General features: G+C 41.6%; 1 protein-coding gene across 1 annotated transcript; it reads left to right on the forward strand.

Annotated features, from left to right (window-relative positions):
• Nucleotides 1-56: 56 nt before the first annotated feature.
• GLRX3 (glutaredoxin 3) lies at nucleotides 57-21,803 on the forward strand (the record flags this gene model as incomplete). Its single annotated transcript, XM_079535217.1, has 11 exons — nucleotides 57-127; nucleotides 4,778-4,886; nucleotides 7,260-7,334; nucleotides 7,910-8,111; nucleotides 14,379-14,551; nucleotides 14,654-14,715; nucleotides 17,431-17,488; nucleotides 19,014-19,066; nucleotides 20,045-20,084; nucleotides 20,167-20,259; nucleotides 21,669-21,803. The coding sequence occupies 11 exons, from the start codon at nucleotides 57-59 to the stop codon at nucleotides 21,717-21,719; spliced, it is 987 nt and encodes a 328-aa protein (XP_079391343.1). The 3' UTR covers nucleotides 21,720-21,803.
• Between the last annotated feature and the right edge of the window lie 1,655 nt (nucleotides 21,804-23,458).

The following is a 23,458-nucleotide window of genomic DNA, read 5'->3' on the forward strand; positions in this document are numbered from 1 at the left end:
GCGCGGCCGTCACTCCCACGTGACCCCGCGCCGCTCCTCCTTCCTGCGGCGCGGCCATGGCGGCGGGGGAGGTGGTGACGGCGGGATCCGCGGAGCAGTTCCAGCGGCTGCTGCAGCAGAAGGAGCGGTGAGACCCGGCTGGGTTGCGGGGCGGCGTTCTGCGGGCTGAGGGAACGGGTGGCTCGGTGGATAGGGAGGATGGAGTGGCAGGCGCTGAGGTGCGGCCCCGGAGGGGGGGGAGAGACGTGAGGCCTCAATAGGCCTCGGGCTGGGCGTGCTGGTAGGGTGCTGTGTGAGCCATCCTTCTTAAACGTGAGTCCGGGTGGGGGCTGCGAGAAAGGACGGGACGGGCACTTCGTCGGGGTCTGTTGCGGTAGGATGTGGGGAAATGGTTTAAAGTGTAAAGGGGGGTGTTTAGGATGGGTGTAAGGAAAAAGCCTCACTTGTGGGAGGTGAAGTGCAGAAGCTGTGCTCAGTCATGGAGTGGCACAACGGTGCTGGAGGAGCTGGTGGCCAGGGCAGGCAGCACAGCTGCTCCCAAGCTCGCCTTTCAGCTTGTAGGGCTGGCAGGATGGATCCTATTATGTATCCTATCGTATTGCTACCAAGGTTTCCTAGAATTGCTTTGGAAAAGGAGGTCTTAGCAGTCAGTGGTTCTGCATCTGAGTTGCTCTTAGCTCTGTATTCAGAGTATGTGCTCAGGTGACACGGCTTCTGTTCCTGTGCCAGTGTTGTGCTGCATGCAAGGCCATGGGAATTTGGTGTGAGCTTCCATTGTTTGGTGGTGGAAGATACAAAATGTCTTGTAGGGCATCAATCTGCTGATTCTTGTGTCCAGGTAGATTACCAATAGTACATGTTTGTCTTCTTTAACTCCTGTTATCTGTGGTATTTGATTTAGGGAAAGCGAGTTGAAACCAGCAGAGTTGAGAATGAAATGCAAATATGTTGTTACAGTCATCAGAGCCTGCTGGGATAAGCTCGTGAGAAGTAGCACGTGGTACCTGATTTGATGGGGTATCTGTTCACACAGCTGACTAACCTTTAAATGCTGTGCTTGATTAATACCAAACAGTGGATGGGAAGCTGCATGTGAGCCAGCACTGTGCCCTCCTGGGCTGCATTAAAAGAAGGGTGATCAGCAGTTCAGGGAAGTGATCCTACCCTTCTGCTGTGTGCTGGTGGGGCCTCACCCGGAGCACTGTGTCCAAATATGGAGCTGTGATGCAGCTGTGGGTGTCCCAATGCATTGCAGGGGATCAGACCAGGTGGCCTTTGGAGGTTCCTCCCAACTCAAACCACTCAGTGGCAGTTCTGAGTTGGAAGGCCTAGGTGCTCATCTTTCAGTACAGTGTGTTGGCTTTGGCAGGGAGGAGCTGCCTTCTGACAGTGGCAAAGACAAAAAGAGCTTTGGGAGCCTTCCTGAATGGCAGGTTTGGTGATGTTCTTCACTTGTTCTGGGGAGGCAGAGGCGTGGTGGCAGTTGTGACATCTTTAATTCATGACCTGTCTGTGTCTAAGTGGATTTGGTGTGGTGTGTTAATAGAAGTTGCTTTGGCAATGACATTTCTATGCCATTTAGCTGCTGAGTTATCAGCAGCCTTTGAACATGGAAGGAGAGAAAACTGAAGAAATTGCTGGTGTGGGATAATGAAATTACCAGCCTCAGGTTCTTAATGACAGCTTAAAGAAACGTTGAGATGCTTTGATTATTTTAGGAGGAAGATTTTCAGCCAGAGGGTGGTGGGGCACTGGAACAGGTTGCCCAAGGAGGCTGTGGATGCCCCATCCCTGCAGGCATTCAAGGCCAGGCTGGATGTGGCTCTGGGCAGCCTGGGCTGCTGGTTGGTGACCTGCACACAGCAGGGGGTTGAAATGAGATAATCACTGTGGTCCTTTTCAACCCAAGCCATTCTAGGATTATTGGAGGAAGAGTCTTGATGAGCAACTTCCAATTCTTTCTGGAATTTCCCTTCTGCAGAGGGGCTGAGTGGGGATGTGGAAGGAATTCCACTCTCACTCTCTCTCTCACACACACACACACACACACACACACACGCTTCTGTGCGTGTACTGAAATGAAAATATTTTCAGGAGCAAATTCAATATTTTGAAGTTATTCTCAGCAGCCAAAAAAAAAAAAAACCCCACGAGAAAAACCCAGTGGTAGTTCTTCATTCACCCCAGAACTTAGGTCAGTTTTCTCTTTAATAGTTTTAATTATTTGAATTGTACTTTTTTTTTTTTGGCTCTTCATTGAGTCGAAAGTACTGACAGTTATCTTCCTCTGTTTGATTTGAAATATTTGGCTTTTTTTTTTGTTACTGCTTAGAAACCACAAACCTAAACTTTTGTTAACAGCATAATGTGGTGATGGAGTGATGGTTGGACTTGGTGATCAGTCATAGAATTTTTTTTTTTTTTTAAATTATATCATTTCTGGATGATATTAGAAGTTATATATCAATGTACTTTCTACATTTAGATGATCAAAATGAAATTGGGAGTTAATGATGTCACTGTATTTCAAAATATTCACTTAAATTATGAAGCAGGAAAGCAAAAGTTTCTTAAAGGTAGTATGAAGTGATACAGGAAGAGAAGCTTCTGGAGAAGCTATCAGTATTTGTTACCATCCTCTTTTTCTTGATAGTGGTAATCTCTTATGGAGTATCCTGGTTGGACCTAGGAAATGCTTTGTTTAGAACTACTGATGTGCTTCATTTCATTAACTCTTGATTTTCTTCCTTGCTTACTATTGTAAATTACTCCTGCATTTTTTTCAAGCTTTGTTTATGAAGCCCTGGCACTGAGAGGGCAGTGTAATTAAATACAGAATGAATTTATCAACAAAAGAAAGCTGTGTGCAGTGTGTGCTGTGCAGTGTTAGGCTCCGTTGGCTCAGTTCTCACCAAAGTGTGGCTGTAGAGGTTTTGGAAGAACTCTGCTCTGCAGAGAGAGAACTGCTGCACGAGCTGCCTGTGCTGTCCCTTGCTGTCCCCTGCTGCTGCTTTTGCTCTCTAGGCAGGCTCCATCCAAAAGAGCATTACAAGTTTCCATAGTTTCCATGCTGAAACAGAGTTTCAGAATTAATGAGTTTCAGAATTACCTTTGAGCAGTGACACATGATCTGAGTGTTTTGTTTTTTTTTTTTTTTTTTTTTTTTTTTAGAGAAGGAACCTCTGTCAAATCCTGTTTATAAGTAAAGAGTAAGTCATTAAAATGAGCCTTTACTGGGATTTCAGTGCTGGAAATCAGTTGTGGGAGGTGGAATGCAGAAGCTGTGCTCTGTCATGGAGTGGCACAAAGGTGCTGGAGGAGCTGGTGGCCAGGGCAGGCAGCACAGCTGCTCCAAGCTCGCCTTTCAGCTTGCAGGGCTGGCAGGATGGATCCTATTATGTATCCTATTGTATTGCTACCAAGGTTTCCTAGAATTGCTTTGGAAAAGGAGGTCTTAGCAGTCAGTGGTTCTGCATCTGAGTTGCTCTTAGCTCTGTATTCAGAGTATGTGCTCAGGTGACACGGCTTCTGTTCCTGTGCCAGTGTTGTGCTGCATGCAAGGCCATGGGAATTTGGTGTGAGCTTCCATTGTTTGGTGGTGGAAGATACAAAATGTCTTGTAGGGCATGAATCTGCTGATTCTTGTGTCCTGGTAGATTATCTGTTATCTGTGGTATTTGACTTAGGGAAAGTGAGTTGAAACCAGCAGAGTTGAAAATGAAATGCAAATATGTTGTCACAGTCATCAGAGCCTGAAGGGGAGCTACAGGAAAGAAGAGGACAGACTCCTTATCAGGGTCTGGGGTGATAGAACAAGGGGTAATGGCTTCAAGCTCAAAGAGGGCAGATTTAGGTTTGATACAAGGGAAAAGTCTTTTACAGGGAGGGCAGTGAGGCGCTGGAACAGGCTGCCCGGAGATGTGGTGGATGCTCCATCTCTGGATACTTTCAAGGTCAGGCTGGATCAGGCCTTGGTGTCCTGATTCACTGCAGGGGGGTTGGACTGGATGGCCCTCAGAGGTCTCTTCCGACTCTAAGGATTCTGTGATTCAAGAAAACCTTGAAGAAGAATAAGAAGTTGAAGAAATAAATGGCATTTCAGCATAAGAATTTTTAGCAAAGTCCCAGTTGACTTTAATAAAAGTAGTCATTTTTCTCTGATGGGAAGGAAATCAAAGAGGCAGCACAGCAGTGGCACTGCGAGGAGAGGGCTATGGTGAAGCTGCTGAGCTGGGGGCTCAGGGCTGAGGGGTGATGTGCAGGGTAGAGGGGTGGTATGCCTGGCTGGTGGTGTGGGGAAGTTGCAGCTCTAGGATGGATTCCGAGTGCTTGGCCTTCATGTGTTTCAGGAGCAGCTTCCTGTAGCTTCACCCCATCTCCAGTCTTGCTGCTCATTCTTTTTCCTGTCTGACATTCCTATAGCATGATTCTTTCCCATCAAAGTACATGACTAGTGGTTGGCAGCCCTGCACACAGCAGGGGGTTGACACTAGATGATCATTGTGGTCCTTTTCAACCCAGGCCTTTGTGACTCTGACATTTTTTCTTTCTACTGTGTTGCCTTAACAGAAGTGTTGGGTGTTGGTCTGTTTCCTGAGAAAGCAGTGAAGTTATTCTCTCTGTAAGTCATAGAAAAATGTTCCCAGTTTCACTTACTCAGTTTTCTTCCCAGGAAGACGTGGGTTTGTGTAAGTGTGTCTGTGACAAATGAAACCTGTATAGCGCATAATTGTTACTTAAAAGTAAATGCTGCTATTTTTTTTTTTCCTTTTAATAGAGCACTTGTAGTTGTCCACTTCTGGGCACCATGGGCTCCCCAGTGTGCACAGATGAATGAGGTTATGGCCACTCTAGCGAAGGAACACACGCAGGTTACGTTTGTGCAGGTAAGTCCTGAAGGCCGGGCAGCCGAGGGTGTTGGGAACAGAGGAGAGCTGCTGTTTGATGTGTGAGTGGCATGTCACAGAGAGTGAGTGCAGCTGGCTTTAAAGATCTGCTTTGACTTGTTTGAAAACACAGTTGAATATATGAAAAAGATGCATCAAAAAATGTGTCGGATAAAAGTTTTAAGTTCTTCTTTCCAAACTTGATACTCTATAGACAGCACCTTCATTTATCTTAGTACTTAAAGGAGGAAAAAAAAAAAAGTTTACTAAAATACAATGAAGAGATGTCTTCTGTTAGCTACTTATCTAACAAATAAGCTTTTAAATTTATGCCTGCAGCATCTCAGTCCTTCCCTTCTGTGTACAGTGTGTTTATTCTTCATCTGTGGATTTCAGGTTAATTTAGAAACAGTGTCCTTTTAAACATGCTACAGGTTTTGTTTGTTCTCATGATAATAATTAGCCATATAGATCTAGAATTTGTATAGATACTTTTCTTAGTTTTCTGTGTGGTGCTTCCAAAGAAAAGAACAGCAGTCTTCTTGATGTTTAAAGGAGAGACAGTTCATGTTTCTGCAACGTTGTCACTCTGATATGAGGATAGTGTTAGCACCAAGTGGTTGGGACATCAATGAGCTGCTGTATGTTTGTGACATCTTCTGCACATCCTTGAGAAGCAATGTGGAAGGGAAAAGGAATGAACTTCAACAGCGTGCTGTTTATTTTAAAACAACTTTTTCTTGTTAATGAGATGCTTGTATGATTATGGAGGCAGGGAGTAATGGAACAGCCAGCTCTGTGCAATTTCTGTGTTCCAGAGTAGCCAGGATTGGACTTTTCCCAGGCAGGAGGTTGTTAGCTCAGCAGATGGTTCAGGATGGCTAACCAAGAGCAGGGCAGTGCCCTGCCAGTCAGAACCCAGGGTGTTCTAGAGTAGAGCAAGTCATGAGGAAATGATCTTCAGAACTGACAGTAACTGCTGAAATGTTTTCAAATGTAATTCCTCAGTTTAGTTGCTGCCTATCCTCGTTCTAAGATCCTTGCCTTGGTTAAGTTGTTTTGTATTGAGTAACTGTTAGAAAAAGTCTTTTGAGAAGAGATACCAAGATGAGCAAGTTATTGAAATGTGAAATCTGTGTGTGTGTGCGACTCCAGCAGAGTGGAAAACAAATAGCTGGGTAAGTAGGGAACTTTACTGAAAAAGAAAATTACGGTTGTGGAAATGGCTTTTAATCATTTGCCACTTAAAAGACAAAAGCTGATTAGAATCTATCTACAGTTTTCAGCTCACAGTTCTGAGTTACTCCATTGAGTTGCTTCTGTGTTGAGGAAGTTCCTTGAGAGCCTGCTGAGCTAGTGAACCAAAACGTGTTGTAATGCTCAAACACTGAGAGGTTTGCTGCCTTCAGTTGCAATAACTGGCAGGCCTCACTCTAAAACAGCTCAGTGAGGAGAGATGTGTGGGCAGCTGTGAGCTGTTTGCTTGTGCTTGTTCCCAAATTGTCACTGTATGGATTATGGAATAACAGTGAAAGGCTTTTTCTTCTAGGTGCTGGATCACAGGTTTCTCCTTGAAACATATCTAGTAACACTTGTTTTCTTTACCATTAACTCTGCAGCTGCTGTAGAGCAAGTGTCTTACACAGTCCTGTACTGTAAAACTTGTCACTCCAGTAAGCTTTTAGCCCATGCATAGCAAGCCGTCGATTTAAGTCAATTAAAAGGTATGTTTGTACAGTGAATTGCTACCTTGTATAATTTCAAGGCATGTCTCTGAAGGCTGAATAAAATTAGAGCCAATAATCTGAGCAAGCTTTGCACTCAGTGCTCAGTAGCATTGTAGGAGTTAAAAACAAAATTTAGCAGGCATCAGGAGCTTATTGAAGAAACGCTCCTTTTTGCTTCGTAATTTGCAGAAGGCTGCAAAAGTCACTCGTGATGTACTGCCCCTTGAAATTAGTCAATAGAGCAAACAGCAAGAATTGCTGTGGGCAGAAAATAAGCACTGTAATCATGACATAACTGGGGTCAATGATTTATGGATTTCAATATAGTAGTAGCTGCATATGATTGAAAATTTACTAGGTCACCAGTGCACCAAAAATTTTCCTCACAGCCTCCAGGCATCTTTTGAAATGTGCAACAAAATAAAAACCTCTGAACCTGTTTTGACACTGTAGGCTCAGTGGATGACACGCCAGCGAGTCTCATTTAAATGCAAATATGTCACAAACTTCTGCATCAAATTCCTTTTTAAATGTATAAAGCATCTCTAAGAACGTCTTAGACAGGTTTGACATCCACAATCAAACTTGAAAGAAGATTATGAAAATAAAACTGTTTTTTTCCTCTCTCTTTGTTGCTGTTTTCCAGCTGGAAGCTGAAGCTGTGCCTGAAGTGTCTGAGAAATACGAAATTAGTTCTGTTCCAACGTTCTTATTCTTTAAGGTAAGAGAAGACAGGTTGAGAAGAAAAGGAGCTTTTAATATGTATATTTTTTTATGCTGCTAGGAGAGCAGAAACTTGGTGAAAACTCAGTGGAGAAACATTTGTGTGTCTGATCTAACCTATCCAGAGGAATCAAAGAATCATTTCTGTATGCATTTTTTTGTGTAATTTTTCAGGGATTTCTTAATTGCTTTGGAGTTCTTAACAAGTTTTTATGTTAGCTGTCATACTTTTTTAGTAATGTTCTCTAGCTGTGGTGCTACAGCGTGACATAAAAGAAGAAAACTCAACAGTCTTTTGGTAGAAATGACAAGCCTCTAAGGGGTGCATTTACCTGTGATGATAAAGTTCTTAATACTTCCTCTATCATTCTTTCAATGTAAGCTTTGCTAGCGTTGAGTAGCTAACTAACAGAATGGTATGGGTCTTGAGTGTGCTGCTGCTAAAGATTGGCTACAAGATCAATGCACTAATGCAAAAACTTATGTATTTTATCTGGTGGTTTCACTGTTTTTTGGGACAGTACACGTTCTGAATGCAGTCCTTTAACACAGCCTGTATTTTGGCTTCCTTAGAACTCCCAGAAAGTTGACAGATTAGATGGTGCTCATGCCCCAGAGCTGACCAAAAAAGTCCAGCGCCATGCGTCCAGCACTTCTGTTCCTGCTGGCTCTAATGACAGTGCAAAGGAAGATCTTAATGTTCGTCTGAAGAAACTCATCAATGCTGCCCCTTGCATGCTGTTTATGAAAGGGTCTCCAAAAGAACCTCGCTGTGGTAAGGATTTTCTGAAGGTCATGTTCAATGTGGCAGTGCTGTTTTTAGGCTACTTTAAGATTTGGAGTTACATCCCGATGGTATCTTGCATGCTTAGAAGCATTAATAGAGGTGCTTGCTTATCTACAGCTAAAGAATTGTTGTGTGTTTGCTTCAGTTTTGGAAATGGCATCACAAATACTAGGTACTGTCTGAAGAATATGTGCAGTGCTATCCTTCAACATTCCTCATGTTCAGTCACTGTGTATTTTGGGCATCACTTCACCTGTTAAAATGTCAAATAGTCTGAAGAGTATGATTCAATTTGGGGAATAACAAGAATTAACTAACAGAATCACTGTTGCCATTTTGGATAAAGAAACCAAAGCTACACTAGCTGGTAAAACTGAAAGACAGTAGCATGACTGCTACAGTGGAAAGGCTTTTACTTAAGCCTAGTTCTATAAACAGTGAGCACAAATTAAGAGGACTTGATTCCCAGCTGACTTGAAGTGTTTATCTGTAGGAAAGCAGGTAAACAAATATTAAAAAGCAAGGTTAGGTGCTGTGAAGCTGCTACCTTTCTACTCAGGTGGTCTCAAGAAGTTGCTGCACAGTACTGATGCTTTGCTTGGCCTGCCTGCCTTCTAGGGACAGGTCTCAAGATAAGTTAAGCTTCAGTTTGTTTTCAGTTGTCAGTCAGCTTCTAACCCACCAGTGTTTTTCTTTCATACCTTAGTGAATTTTCAGCTTCTAGTTTTTGTGCTGTTATTTTCATGTATATAACTGCTCTCTAACCCCTATATCTCATCTTGGGGGAGAAAAAAAAAATCCAACACCCCCTCTCCCCCCCCCAAAACAAACAAACAAACAACACCAAAGAGCAAAATGCAGTGTGGGAAAATAACCATTCCTCATCATTTATCTCCCAGATGTTTACTTGAAGTTTGAAGACTGTCTTGTTCAGGGGATGGTGGCAATATGTTATAATTATAAAATTATAAAACCAAAAGGTTAGAACAACTGGAGGGGGGAAGCTTGCAATGATTTGTCTCCATTCTCTCACCATATTGGTCTGGAGATTAAATATTGCAGTGTCTACAGTTCCTTTTGTGAAGCAGCTGATGCTGAGATGTCTAAGATTAGATTCCTTTGCTATGTGTGCATGCCTCCTGTAAGGCAAGTTGTGCTAACTATATTGCAGGGCCAAAAAGGTGAAGGAATTTACAAGTGTAACAGGAAAATCAGGAAGGAACTAGAAACAGTAACTCCTTACAGGCTGAGCTGCTGGCAGTGAGCAAATATTTACAGAACCAATAAAGAGACAAGTGCTTAAATTGTTACATGAGACTCTCCACCCCTGTTGTGGTGGGTAAGTGTTCAACACCTGCTGCCCAGAGGCACATCAGTGCTTCTCCTATCCAGTCAGGAGCCCACAGATTGATCTGAGCTGGTGGCATGGTGTGGTGAGTTAGGGATGTGCTATCAGCTGCCAAACATCCTTGTGCTGTGCTAATGCTGCTTATCCTCCACACATGGAAGATCTCATAATGGTTTAAGAATTAGATTTAGCTAACAAGTTTCAGATGCAGATATGCCTCTGTAGCCATCTCTTGCATGTTCCATTGGACTGTGTCCAGAAACTGAATGGAAGAGCTGTGTACAATTCTGTGCAAGTACCTAAAAGAAACCACATACACTGTCTGTTTACTTAAGTATGGAAAGGTGCAAATTGGAGCACACTGATTTGGTGAAGATAATACAGATGCGTGCTATGTGACTCTCAAAACAGTTTCTGCTATTTTGCATTGTGTCTGTGCAGGCAGGATGTTACAGGATAGCTATTTGTATTTCAGGAATTGTGTCTGTAGCAGTGCTTATTGAAATTGAGGATTGGGTCCACAGGGTAAATGAGAGTCTTTTCATTAAGTTCAGGTGGCTTTAGGTCACGACCTGTGCTTGACAGACGGGGGAGCTGAGCAGAGTGGCGATGACAGTGGATCTACTGCTTGGGCCTACTGGGATGGAATTACAGGGAGAAGCTGACTCTGCGTGCGTTGGGCAGGAGAACTGTCTGTCTGTCAAATGCTGGTAATTGGAGGGAGCTTAGTACAGGGCTTGGTGCCTTTTTTTGAGAAGGAAAACTTGCATGTAAAAGAGACGATATTTGAAAGAGAAGTAGCGGCACATCAGGTGTGTGTCAGCCTGGGCTGCGTGCTGCAGAGATGGGTGCTGCTGGGCAGGGCAGGAGGAGCCTGGCAGCTCAGCCCAGCACTTGTCTGGCCTGTGTGCCTCTTTTCTTACTGCCTCTGCACTCAGTGCCTACACAGCATTCCAGCTGCTCTTAAATGTTTGCGTGCTGCTTTACCGTTGGTTGCTGTAAGAAGGTTGTAGAGGAACAAGTGCATGAAAGAGGCATCCCAAACTGCGTCAGGCTTCTACTATGTTAGTATTTACACAGTCTGTTTTTCCTCTTTATCCCTTTCAAGTTTCAAGCCTGTTGTTTCTTTTCACTGCATTAACAAAATGCCAGTATCGCTTCAGCAGGAACAGCTTGAGGAATAACCCCAGATCTCAGGGCTTCCACGTGTGTTGTGCTGTTGTGTGTTTGGGGTTACAGGAGTTGTGTGCGTGAGCTGGTGAAGTTGCATCTATGTATCTGTAGTTTTGTGCTGCGTAACAGTGTAGCTACAGGTGCTTGCAAGTTGATGTGGTCATAGGAATTGTAGATTGTTTTCTTTAGGAATTGGAATTTTGGCTTATTCTGAAGTAGATCTGTGAAATGCAACTGTTGGTACATCCTATAATAACTACGTAATAGGGCAGTGCTCTGATGAGCTCCATATATTTGTGCCTACATCAGGGCTTCCTGCAGCCTCGGTTATTCAGATGTGTGCTTTGGATTGAGCTGTGTTGGGTGCAGATGTAGCAGTGCTGCAGGTGGACCTGCTGTGCTGGTGTTGCTGAGTGAAGAACTGGTTTCCCAGAGGGCAGTGAGCAGGATGCCAGGCAGATCTGTTGGGCAGGGAGAAGGAAGGCCCTTTGTGGATTTTTGTGTGTTAAAGTTACTGATGGGAGAGTTGCAAGGCTAAATAAAAAACATGGAAGCACAAACCAAAAAGGCATTTCTAGACATCAAAGCTAAGGAGTGCTACTTTGGGGTAAACCCAGTATGGAAAGCAGATTAATGGCATAGCACAGGCTCACTTGCCTTGTATTAACATGATAAAGTAGGTATTTCTTCAAACCTGAAAAATGCACAGGAGGTCCTTGCCTAAATAAATGTATGTATTAAAACGTAATGCAATAGAAAATAACCTGAACTTACGGCTCTTAATTTTGTAATTAAATGTTATGCTTTAGAATGCTTTGGCAGCTCCTGGCAGTAGCTGGGAGATGTCAGTAAGTTGGCTTCCACATCCTGCAGAGGACAGAGCCTTTTTCAAGGTGAGATGATGTAACGCTTTGTCAAAGATAATTCAGATCTACTCTAAGAGCAGTAGGAATAATATAAATATAATTGAATAAAGAGCCGTGCCTGTTGAAAGAAGACATTTGCAACGTGAATCAATTTGGTGCAAGGAATAGACCAGATGTCTTCCGTGCAGTTGGTGAGCAGTTGGGATCCCTACCTGTCAGTGGATTTTGAGGTCTTCTGTAGCTTGTGATTTCCTTGCTGGAAAAGCCAGCTAAGCACAGTGTAAAGCAAGGCTGAGTGCTTATTGGCAGCTGTGTGTGATTGCTGTGTTGTTTCATCAGGTTCTTCTGGCCTGTGCAAGTATTTGTTTGCTTCATTGATGAAGCCGTTTATTCAGGCTGTTTTTATCTCTGCAGTAGCTGGAGTGGCACTTGTGATTTTTTTTCCAGATAATTGCTTAAAGTGTTTGTTTGCAGTTTAATTATTACTCGCGATGCTCATGTTGTATTTCTTCAGAAACTCAGCCTCAATCTTTTCTTACAAAACTAAAGCTGCTCTGACACTTTGTCCCCAAGCATAACACTTGCAGACTGCTACCGTAACCCTTCAAAATGAAACGCAACCAATCAATCTTTCTAGTTTGCATGCAGTTGCCTACAGCTAAAATAAAGCTTCCCCCCGCCCCGTCTCTTACAGTAGAAATGAGTTAATGCATTGGTGATGGAATAACCATCAGCAGTCGGCCTTTAGCTGTTTACTAATGAACTCCCAGATGGATGGAAGGGGAAAAAAAAAATACCAGAATCCGTGTTTTACTTCAGGCTGTACATGAACTTAACACTTCAGTTGTAGAAAGAAAAGCAACTTAGATGCCATACATATAAACACTGCTATTTCATATCTCAATAAATTCTAGATGGTGAAAACTGCAGAAAGCTATAGTAAAAAATCCATATTTCAAAAACTAATAGGTGGCCATGTGAGCTGAAATCAAAGGTTACTTTTGTATGGCCCTCTGATTCTTTTTTCCCATTTAAAGCTCTTTATTTCTTTTTTCCCCTTATTACAGCCTTTAAGCATGGTCTTTCATTTAACACTTGTGTAGAGGTTTTCATTTGCGTTTGTTGGAGTTGTTTTAGGGAATTGGTGGGATTGCAAGGGCGTTTGACTCTGAAGCAGAAAGAGTTGGCAGATATAAAACATACATTATCATCATAGTGTTCTATGGGCAAATTCTCATGGATCACTTTAGCAAGCCCTACAAGTGATGTAGGAGGCTGTACATCATTAGAAGGGATGAGCATGGGAGCAACTGCAGGAGGTGTTGGAATATTTAGGATAAAGATCATGTGCTAGAAAGGAAGCAGAGCTGCAGAGCATTTCAGTGTTGTTCTTCTGTATTTAGCAGTTTTCATAGCAGGGCAAGCAGAGAAACAGTGGGGTTGTGAATGGAGTTTTGATCATCAGTCCTAATGATCGAGTGCTGGGCATCCTTGTGCTGTAATTACTGCAGTTGTCTTCTCATCCATTTTCTTTATGGAGTAAATATCCACAGAATGAATCACAGAACTGTAGAATGGCCTGGGTTGCAAAGGACCACGATGTTCATCTACTTCCAACCCCCTGCTGTGTGCAGGGTCACCAGGCTGCCCAGAGCCACATCCAGCCTGGCCTTGAATGCCTGCAGGGATGGGGGCAACATCTGCTGGGCTGCTATCTTCTGCAGGGCAACCTGTGCTCTGTATAGTGGAAGTGTTAAGTGGATGATGACGGCTTTGAGCATCCAATTCTAAGTTGTTGTTTTTTTCAGATTAACCTGTAAAGAATGGACCTGTTGATGTGAAGGATACAGCCTGGGTAGCGTGACTCTGTTTCGTTTTAAAGTAACTTTGAAGGATTTTAATGGAGAGCAGCTTTAAAAAGAATCTTTTAAAAACATCAATGTAGTGTTTCATTTTAATAGGAGAATTGCTTGCAAAATGAATTTTTTTTTGTTGATTTTTCTTCAAGCTTAAGAAGATTTGGATGAGTTTTCGGATGCTAGAACTGTCATGCATGTGAGATTTTCTACATATAAAATGATTTTCTTAGGAAAAATATTGTTAGGTACAAAAGGGAGAGATCTTTTTTCCTCTCTGGTTGGCTGCAAATATTTGTTATATCTGAATGTTTGCATTGTAATGGCCAGTGCTTAATGTTCTTCTGAAAGGTGCTATCAGAGCTATGGCTTCATGTCCTGAGAAGAAAACAAAGCACATTATACACATGTCACAGGGATAATAAAGTAATATAATGTGCTCATGAATGTAGGGTTTAAAAAGGCCAGAAGGAAGGGAAGGATATACTCTCAAAGCAAAACTATTAAAAACAAAATAATAGCCAAGTTTCTAATTTAAATTAGTGAAATGCAATCAGGTTTGAATCCTGAATCCTGCTTGGTTTGTCAACCTCATCTCCTTTCAGTGTAGGAGATAAGGAACTGCAGGAAGAAACAGCAATTAAAGCAGAGGGATAAAATGAAGGCTGCTGAAGGTGCTCTTCTAGTAACTGAGCAGCTTTTCTTTGGGAGCTGAAGGGAGAAGGACTGGAGGAGGCAGAATAAGGGAATCTGTTCAATATTGCTTTGGTTGCATGCTGGAACAACAGGCATGTATACAAAGGCCATCGGGTGGCTCTGCATGTAGTGAAGTTCCTTACTTAGCAAGCTGTCCATGTACTTAGGCTTTGTAATCCCAGTAATAAATATGCTTTTTCCTCCTTTGTAACATCTGAGGTTTTTAATAGAGAATTGTGTATTTTTGTTGAATAAAGTTTAGTGTGGATGTGGGAGTACCGTGCTTAAAATTCTGTATAATTCCTCTTTTTTGCAGGTTTCAGCAAACAGATGGTGGAGATACTGAACAAACATGGTATTTCATTTAGCAGTTTTGATATTTTTTCTGATGAAGAAGTTCGTCAGGGGCTGAAAACATACTCTAATTGGCCAACTTATCCACAGTTGTATGTAGCTGGAGAGCTAATAGGTGGACTTGATATTATCAAGGTTAGAAACTGAGAAATTTCTAGTTCTGGTAATTGTGAGAAGCGTATGGTTTTGGGTTCTTTTGGTTTTACGTCTGGTTTTTGTCCTCCCCTGTCTCCCTAGGAACTTGAGGCTTCTGGAGAACTGGACACAGTCTGTCCCAAGGCACAGAAGTTAGAGGACAGGTATGATGTATTTTGTCATTATTTTCAGGGGGGCAATTTTTGAGGTGTCCTTTCTTCTCAGTTTTACAAGTGAACACTTTTATATACATTCTATACAAATTGGTACTTTATTTTATCAGATGATAATCATAGGATCTTAGAATAGTTTAAATTTGGAAGACTGAAGATCATCTTTAAAGGCCATTTAGTTCCAAACTCCTTAATGTGGACAGGAACACCTTCCATGAGATCAAACTGCTCACAAACCCAAAGTTTTCTTCTAATGTGAGCATTCCTACTGTCTTCAAGTTGTTCAGTATGTTCTATTTTCTGTGTAGTAAGCATCATTTCTACATAAAAGGATGAAGCTGTGCTGTTCTTACAGACTTTGCTTGCAATTATATTTGTACTGTTTTATGATAGCAGGCGATGATGTAAGAATTTATGAAGATGACTACAGAAATCCTCCTCTGAGCACGCTAATAACTGAGGCTATCTTTATTTGGCATAAACTTCATGATGTTAATGTAAGGAAAAAACCTCAGGTTTCTCTCCTCGTTTTTCTTGATCGCTCATGTCCTTCAGTTCGTGTTTTCTCTCACCTTGGCCACATGAACATATGCTACATCAGTAGGAAATGCAGCATCCTGAATCACATGTAATATCTGGAAACCAATCTGTCCTCCTTTAACCTTCCCATTTGAAGGTTTGCACCTGTTTGAAATTCTGACATGCCCCAGGCAGTGCAGCTCCAGGCATCCGAGGGGTCCTTGTGTTGGAGAAGATGCTAGGATGTGTGGCTTTTTTTTTTTTTTCTAGTTTGTGTGGATAGTGCTGTTAAAACATGCAAACTGAGGGTGATTTACCAGGAGGACAGCCTATGCCTTGAAGGCAAATGTGTAAGCATAGATTTCCCACTTGTTGTCTGAAGACGATAAGAAATAAGAGCGAGCTTTGCAAACCACCAGATAAGACTGCTGCTGCTCCTCTCCCCTTCTCATCCCAGCAGAGAGCTAACTGAATGCAATCCATTTTGTTGCATGAATAAGGTGCACTTGGACAGTTGTATACCTTTGAATTCCCTTTCCAATTGAAATGTGGTAGAGGTTCAGTATTGTTGCTCTAGTAGGGTAATTTGTAAATTGCCTCACCAACACCACAAGAAACTTACCTTCTGCAGCTTTAGACTAAATTATGACTAGAAGTTACACTGCTTCAGTGTTGTTTTTAAAAATTGATTCTAGGAAACTTCCTCTGGTCTCTTAATTCTTTCTGCAAGCCTGGATAGCTTGCAGCTTCATCAAATTCATACCTGACTTTTGCTTTGCTTAGTCTTGAGGTAGATAAGCTAATTTGCAGTGTCCTGCACTTCCCTAATGTGTTTTAATGCATCAGTGTCACTGGTATGGCAAATATCTCTATAAAGGAGCAGCATCAGCTTTTGAACAGCTGTGTGAAGCTGTTCTCAGTTTTATCAAATGTTGATGTAGAAATGACCTGAAGGCAACCTGGCTGAAAAAGTACCACGAGTTGCATCTGATCCTCATTGCCTGTTTTGCTCTTCATCATTTAGTAGGTGTTTGTTTTTTAGCAGTGTCATGCAGTGTTTTTCTGAGCTGTGTTTTTGTGTGATGGCTGGGAAGTTCAGTACTGTGACATGCATTTATTACTCTTTGTAGCAAACCTCATAGTTAGTTTTGGGACACTTTACATCTCTTTCAGACTACATTCATGCTATCAGTCGCTCGCAAGAAAAACCCTGTAAGCTACCTGGTCAAGCACTAAGACTTAATAAAACGAAGGAAATTGGTAGTAAAATCTATTTAATGATTATATTCCTTTACTCAGTGCTTGATCTCTTCCCATTGCTGAACTGCATCTTCTTTTGAAATCAGCCTGGAAAATGGACTCTGGAAATTACTGCTTTCTCTGAGCAGATCTGTTGCTAGGGGAAATTGCTCTAGCAGTTAATGTACCTGTTGTTCCTTATGCTGGAGGCCATTTGGATGGCAAAGTTGTTGGTTTTAGCTTTGTATGCAAACATGCAATTTGTTGGTTTTTCTTTTGTTATTATTTCAGGGAGATCCTGGATTCTGTGGTCTGGGATCATTTTGCACGAGCAGTGCAAAGTGACATTTTAGAGAAAATAACCACCTGCCACGTGTGCTACAGAGGATAATACCCTGTTAGCAGGAAACAGCAGGACAGGAGGCTTAGCTAGCTCTTCCCATCAACTGTCACAGAGCACAGTTCCTACAAGGAGAAGGAAAGACTTGAGGCTGTCTAATGTGGGTGAACCAGAAGCAGCCAGGGCACAGTGGGGCAAAATGGACCCATCCCTGAATTTCAGTGGTGGTTTGTCTTTGATGATTGCATGGCTTACAGACACTGTGTATGGCTTTTACTCTACAGAACTGTCTTACGTGGAGAGTAAGAAGCAGTAGATTGCATTCAGTGTGTGCAAGTCAATAGATTACAAAATGAAGGTACTGTGTTAGGAGTATCCTGTGTTCTTCCTAATTTTCTTACTTAATACCTAAAGAGCAACCTAGAAATGTCAATTATTGCCTAAAAGTAACAAGATTGTTCAGTCTTATTGACTAAAGTTACTGTAAACAATATAATGGAAGTGCTCAGAGCACTGCTTTAAATGCATTTGATAAAGCTATAAGTTGCTATCTTTCCACCTGGATAATAACTGAGCTGTTTTGTCTTCCTGTTCCCTCCTTCCTGTAGGCTTAAAAGCTTGATAAACAAAGCTCCTGTAATGCTTTTTATGAAGGGAAACAAACAGGTAAGGATTACAAAAGTATTTTGCAATGCTTAAGCAGCTTCTTTCCCTTGTTCCTCTGCTTAATAAAAATCAGTGGTTCTGGGAAGTTATTTGTCCTCTTTGTATTTGGTGCTTCTGCACGAAAGAGCGGTCAGAGTTTTATCAGGTTGAAATATTTATTGCTGAAATGCTGGTTGCATTTATACAGGCCAGGCATGAAATTCCCTGACTATAGTGACATCTGTCAATTGATCTGCAACACAGGAATGAATGGAAGAAGTGCGTGTGTCGTTTTGGTCTGGGCTTATTGATTGCATTCACAGCTAATGGGTTTTCTTCTGCTGTTCAGAATGCTGTGGCTAGTATCTGTCCTACTTGGAGCATACACTTCTACTGTTACTTGACACTTCAACTTTGACTACATGTTCTTAGGAGTTTCCCTCTCTTGACCTGTTGCATTGGATTCCCCATCCTTTTCAATTTCTCTGATATTTATGATGCATTTGAAACAACTGCATTTGGAGGAGAAAAAAAAAGCTGCCAGATGTTTTTTTTTTGAGACTAAAATATAGTGCCACATACTATAAAAAAAATCACTCCTAACACATGGAATGATGTATGCCTGGTGACTTTGAGCTGAGATTAATTACCTTTCTCAATGGAAATAAAGGTGGTGATCAAAGAGAGAACTGTGAACAATTAGGTGTAAAGTAGTAGCAAATAACTGTCAACTGAAAGTTCAGTCTGTTTCTTTGTGTTGCATCCTCAAAATAACTGTGGGATGAATTGTTCCCTATTGAACAGGAGGATGCTGCAGTTCTTCCTGTCAAAATGACTTACTGGCACCTACCTTAAACTCTTCATTGGAGTATTGGAATGTACTCTCTGTACTCTAAGCAATAATTATAGTTGCTGGTTGTATACAGGTGTTTTATTTAGAAGCGATAAAGATAGGGGACTGATTTTATTCATGTGATTTCTTTCCATTTTATTTTCACATTTGCTCCCTAAACCTCCTAGATCTATTTAGAAAATATACTTGTGAGAGTGTTTGTCTAAGCAGTTTCATTGCCACTGGAACCCTGGAGGTTGTGCTGACTCACTGAAGCAGTGGTGGTGATGCCAGCCAGAGAAACTTAGGCTACGCTTTGGGTCCAGGAGAATCTCACGAGGTTCAGCAAAGCCAAGTGCAGGATCTTGCACATGGGTCACAGCGATTCCACTATCAGTAGAAGCTGGGCAATGTAAGGATAGAGCACAGCCCTGCCAAAAAGGACCTGGGGGTGCTGTTGGATGGTGCCTGGACATGAACCAGCAGTGTGTCCTCACAGCCCTGAAGCCAGCTGTGACCCGGGCTGCACACGAAGAAGCATGGCCAGCAGGTCAGCCTGGATGGCACTAGTCTAAGGGATCAGTACTGCTTATTCAGTAAGGTCTCATTAGCAACAAATTTATAGCAGTTATAGTGGAACTTGAGCTGGAATTTGGAGGATCAAACATAGCAGAAATGTTTTAATGTGGTTTTTTTTTTTTTTTTGTCTTCTAGTCTGCAAAATGTGGATTCAGCAAGCAAATAATAGAAATCATAAACAATACTGGGTATGTAAGTTTTGATTTAATTTACCCCTTCTGTTTTAAGGGGAAAAAACAGTAGTGGAAAACTTCCCAGGATGTTGCTATTTTTTTCAGAAGATCTAAGTATCCCTGTGTGAAACCCACAGCATGAATCCCTACTACATTCATTTGACACAGTGTCAGTTGTGGTCAGATATTACACTGCTTCAGCACTGCTTCGTAGTGATTGTCTTGTTGTGATTAAACAGATTATTGCAACAGTGGATAATTTTATTTTTTATTTTGCTGTTGACATTAAAGAAATCCTTCCATCCTGATAAGCAGCTCCTATTAGAAATCCCTCATGATCAGTTTTCTTAATCTTGGAGCTTCTCACATAGTCTCAATTTTCTTCTTCAAAGCAGTTCCTTCTGTAGTGAGAGATGAGTATGATCTTTCTTTGCATAAACTCATCTTTGGGGTGCACTGCTAGTTTGAGGTTAAACAGTTGTCTTGATAACTAGATCTTAGGATGAGGTTTTTCTTTTTAGATAACTAGAAAACTGTATATATCAATGCACAGCATGGAAATAAGTTGTTATTCACAGAATCACACAGAACATGCTAGAAACTGCTATTCCTTGTCATTGACCCTATCCACTAGCAGGAAGCTGCATGCTTCCTAGTTATTGGAGAATGACACCTCAGAGTACAAAGCAGCCAGAACTCAGATTTACACTGACTTTTTTTTGCAAGTAATACATGAAGTAACTGTAGCTGGATGACTCCTCAGTGAAAACTTGCAAAGCATGGAGTTCTTTTGAAGCTAATACTGAACAGAATTGCTTTGATCAGTTAGAGCATCGACCACACAGCTTAATTCTGTGGCACATTATGCTGTTATCTGTGCACTGAGAAGCTGCCCATGGAACTAGACTTGATGTTAGTTCTTCATGCCTAAGGAGCTGACTTTCTTCCCTCCTTTTACAGTCTCTTTTTTTTTTTTTTCCTCTCTCTTTCTAGTGTTGATTATGAGACATTTGACATACTGGAGGACGAAGAGGTAACCAAGTATTTCCATCACGGTGGAATTCATTGTTGCTTTCACTGAAGTTGAAGCTCACACTTACAGTTGTTTTTCTTAGGTGCGGCAAGGACTGAAAACCTACTCAAACTGGCCAACATACCCTCAGCTGTACGTGAAAGGTGAACTCGTTGGAGGGTTGGATATTGTTAAGGTAAGAACGGGAGAACCTCGAAATGTAAATTTACCACTTGTTTAACACTGTAAAAATGTTTTCTGCCCATAACATACAGAAGTTCCTGGTAGTGGCCCATGATCTTGGAACTGAATGGCTTGGTTGCTTTTACTGTGCCTCCCATTAGCTCAACGTACGCTTGAAAGGAGCTCTAAATCTCTAGCATTCTCATATGCCAAGATTTAGCAGTGAAATGTATTTTCTTGACAGCAGTCAATTACTGTTACTGTAAAGACCATTTTTACCCTGTAGGTGTATTTTTACAGGGTTCTCTTCTTTGTTTTACTTCTGACATTGCTTTCCTCAAATAAGGTGGGTGAGACATTTTTTCCCGAGCAAACAGTCTCATTCCTAGGAAAAAGCAAAGTTTATTGTAGCTGTTTGAACAGAGCCTGAAGCAACAAAAATAGATCTGCATCTGTTACTGTGGTTTTTGATTTTTGTAACAGCAGCCACAGTGTTCTAAACCCCAAATACTCCTGAGCCCATTCTTGTCTGAATGTTTTATAGCCAATTCCTCAGACGCTGCAACTCTTGGGAAGATGCAATCAATAAATCTCATTTAGTTCTAAAAATACTGGTATTACTTAAATTATATAGATTACTTTAATTTTATTTATTTAACAAGTGTGTGGGTGATTTCGGTGATCAGTAAGTATAGTCTTGGGCATTGCAGAGATGCTGCAGAAGTCTGGTCTCACTGGCATTTGAATTTAAGTTGTCTGTTTGCATTGCTGGCTCACAGTAAATTGTATGGGTAGATGAATGTTGTCAGCCCTTTAAAATGCATTCTATTATCTAGCATAATATGGAATAAAGCTGAGATAGAACTGTTTCTCTTGAGATTTGGGAAAAGAATATATACTCCACAGTATGTGTTACTTTAAAGCCATCTCATGGTTTTTTTTTTCTGGTAAGTTAGCCTTAGAACTTGAGTTAAACCACACAGATAATATGGGCAAGTACCTCTCAGTTATGGCTCACAGATTTCTCTGTCTTGTTAGTCACTGGCACACACTGTAACAAGGTCTGTCAGTGCATGGTAGTTGTTTTTTCACTTTGTGGGAAGCATTTTGGGTGTAAAATTCTGTGTATGCTCACATCTATCTAGGAGGGCACATGCCAGAGGATTTACCTGGTAAAGTTGATAACAATTATTTTGAGGACTTATCTTCTCCCTAAGGAAGTTTCCTCTTTGGCTTGGAAGGTACCAAATAGAATTTAAAGGCGATGTTACGAAGAACCTTGGTCTAGAGGGACCTCTAGTGGGTCTCTGCTTCATCCCCTTAATGCTCACTGAACTGAGCTGTAAACTGCTCCTATTGAAATGGTGTTAATGGGACACAGGGTGCATGTAGTGACTAATTGTTGGGTCTGTGTCTTTACAGGAACTAAAAGAAAGCGGCGAGTTGTTGCCTATTCTGAAGGGAGAAAATTAATGTCCAAGGTCAGCGGTGGGAACTGAAGTTCTTTGAACGATTACTCATTGGTAGATTATATTGGAGCAATATAATGTGACTTAACCCTGTGGAACCAATCAGAAGTAAATAAAGGCTTCTTATGTACTCTGTCACAAGACCCTGCTGCATCTGAAAGTGTGTTTCCACTGAAGATAGAAACGTGTCAAGATCTTCAAATTCAATTAAAACATAATGTTTAAGAATCGAGTAATGACAGCACTGTCTGTTGTACTTTATATAGGGCTAAATTGATCTATCATTAGGAAAATATTAATGGGAATGCCTCTGGTATGGAACTTAATAACTTTCTGTCCCTGCTAATAATTGTTTTCACGTCTAGTGAGTGAGAAAAATGCTGTTGAAGCTTTAATCCAGTGCATCATTAGGAAGTTGTTATTAATGGGTTTCAGCTGCGTACATGCATCTTCATTATCTGAGCAGGTACAGGGGCTGTTAATCGCAGATACTAGACCAATTTGAACATAGCTTTTGAACATGATTAAATTTCAGTGGAAGTGAGCCAATAAACCCATGCTTAGGCCAGTCTTCCGGTGCATTGTCAGTGTTACAGCTGTTCAGAGGCCTGCTTTCTGGGCTACAACTGCTGCAGTTGAATTGATTGTGTTAGCACGTAAATCCTTTGGTATTCAGAGGTTTAGATTTGTTGTTAATCTTTCTTTCAGTATCTGTAACAAATATAAAGAGCTCATACGGCGCGTCGACCTTCACCAGCTACAGCACGAGTGTGCTTTCAAGTCTGCCTTTGGAAAAACAAAGCACAGCAGCACCGAAAAATCAAAATACAACATTCCTCATTGCACTGCTGATGGAGGGTATTTCTCTTCCAGGGAAACACCTTGTGCTTGCATTCTGAGATCCTCGCCCCTGTACTGAGGCTATTGAGCTGTTTGTTTCAAAGGATGGTTTTGTCTGTGAAATAATGACAAGTTTCTAGTTAGCTACATGCAGGCTGCTCTGTGTGACAGCAATAGCAGCTGCTGCCGACTTCTAGCTGTGAAATATTGAAGTGAGTGTTCTGAGTGCGTTGGCTGTGCACAGTAAAGACAAGGAAACTGTATTCTTTGAGAGCTCTGGAATGTGAAGAAGAGCAAGCTAAGCTCTGATTGTAAAACCCAGCAGTGAAATACTGGTGTGCCTGAACCTCCTCAGGTGTGAGCTTTGAGTGGAGAGGCATTGCTACGAGCCTGTTCCTCACTGTTTTTTGTGCTGGCTGTGCTTGCTGAGAAACACCTGTATACTTGGTGCTTGTGGCCAACTAAAGCAAGACTAAATCCAAAATGCTGATCCTTCTGTAGTAAAAACGACCAACTAAACCCTTTCCCTTCCAGATTAGTCCTAGTGCAGTCTAACTGCTGAAGGTTCATAGTGTCTTCACAGGTTAATACGAGTGTGAAGGACCGCCCGTGGTTTTTCTGAATGTTTTTGTATTCCACGTGCTCCTGTACTGCACTTTGTTTACCCAGATTGTCTATTCTTGAAGTGAAACTGCTGTGCTGCTTCAGAGACCTGGGGTTAACATTTGATGTGCAGCAGCTGTTAAGTTCTCACAGTTCTAAATTGTGAGCCTGGACTTTGGTAGCTAGCAACATTTTGAATAGATGGTGTTGTTTGTAACGAGGACTACTTGCATTTGAACTTGGCAAAAGTTAAATGATCACTTTGGTGTTTTTTAGGACTGAATTTTACCCTGTGCCATT

Source organism: Tetrao urogallus (genome assembly GCF_951394365.1).
Source record: "Tetrao urogallus genome assembly, chromosome: 5".
NCBI lineage: Eukaryota > Metazoa > Chordata > Aves > Galliformes > Phasianidae > Tetrao > Tetrao urogallus.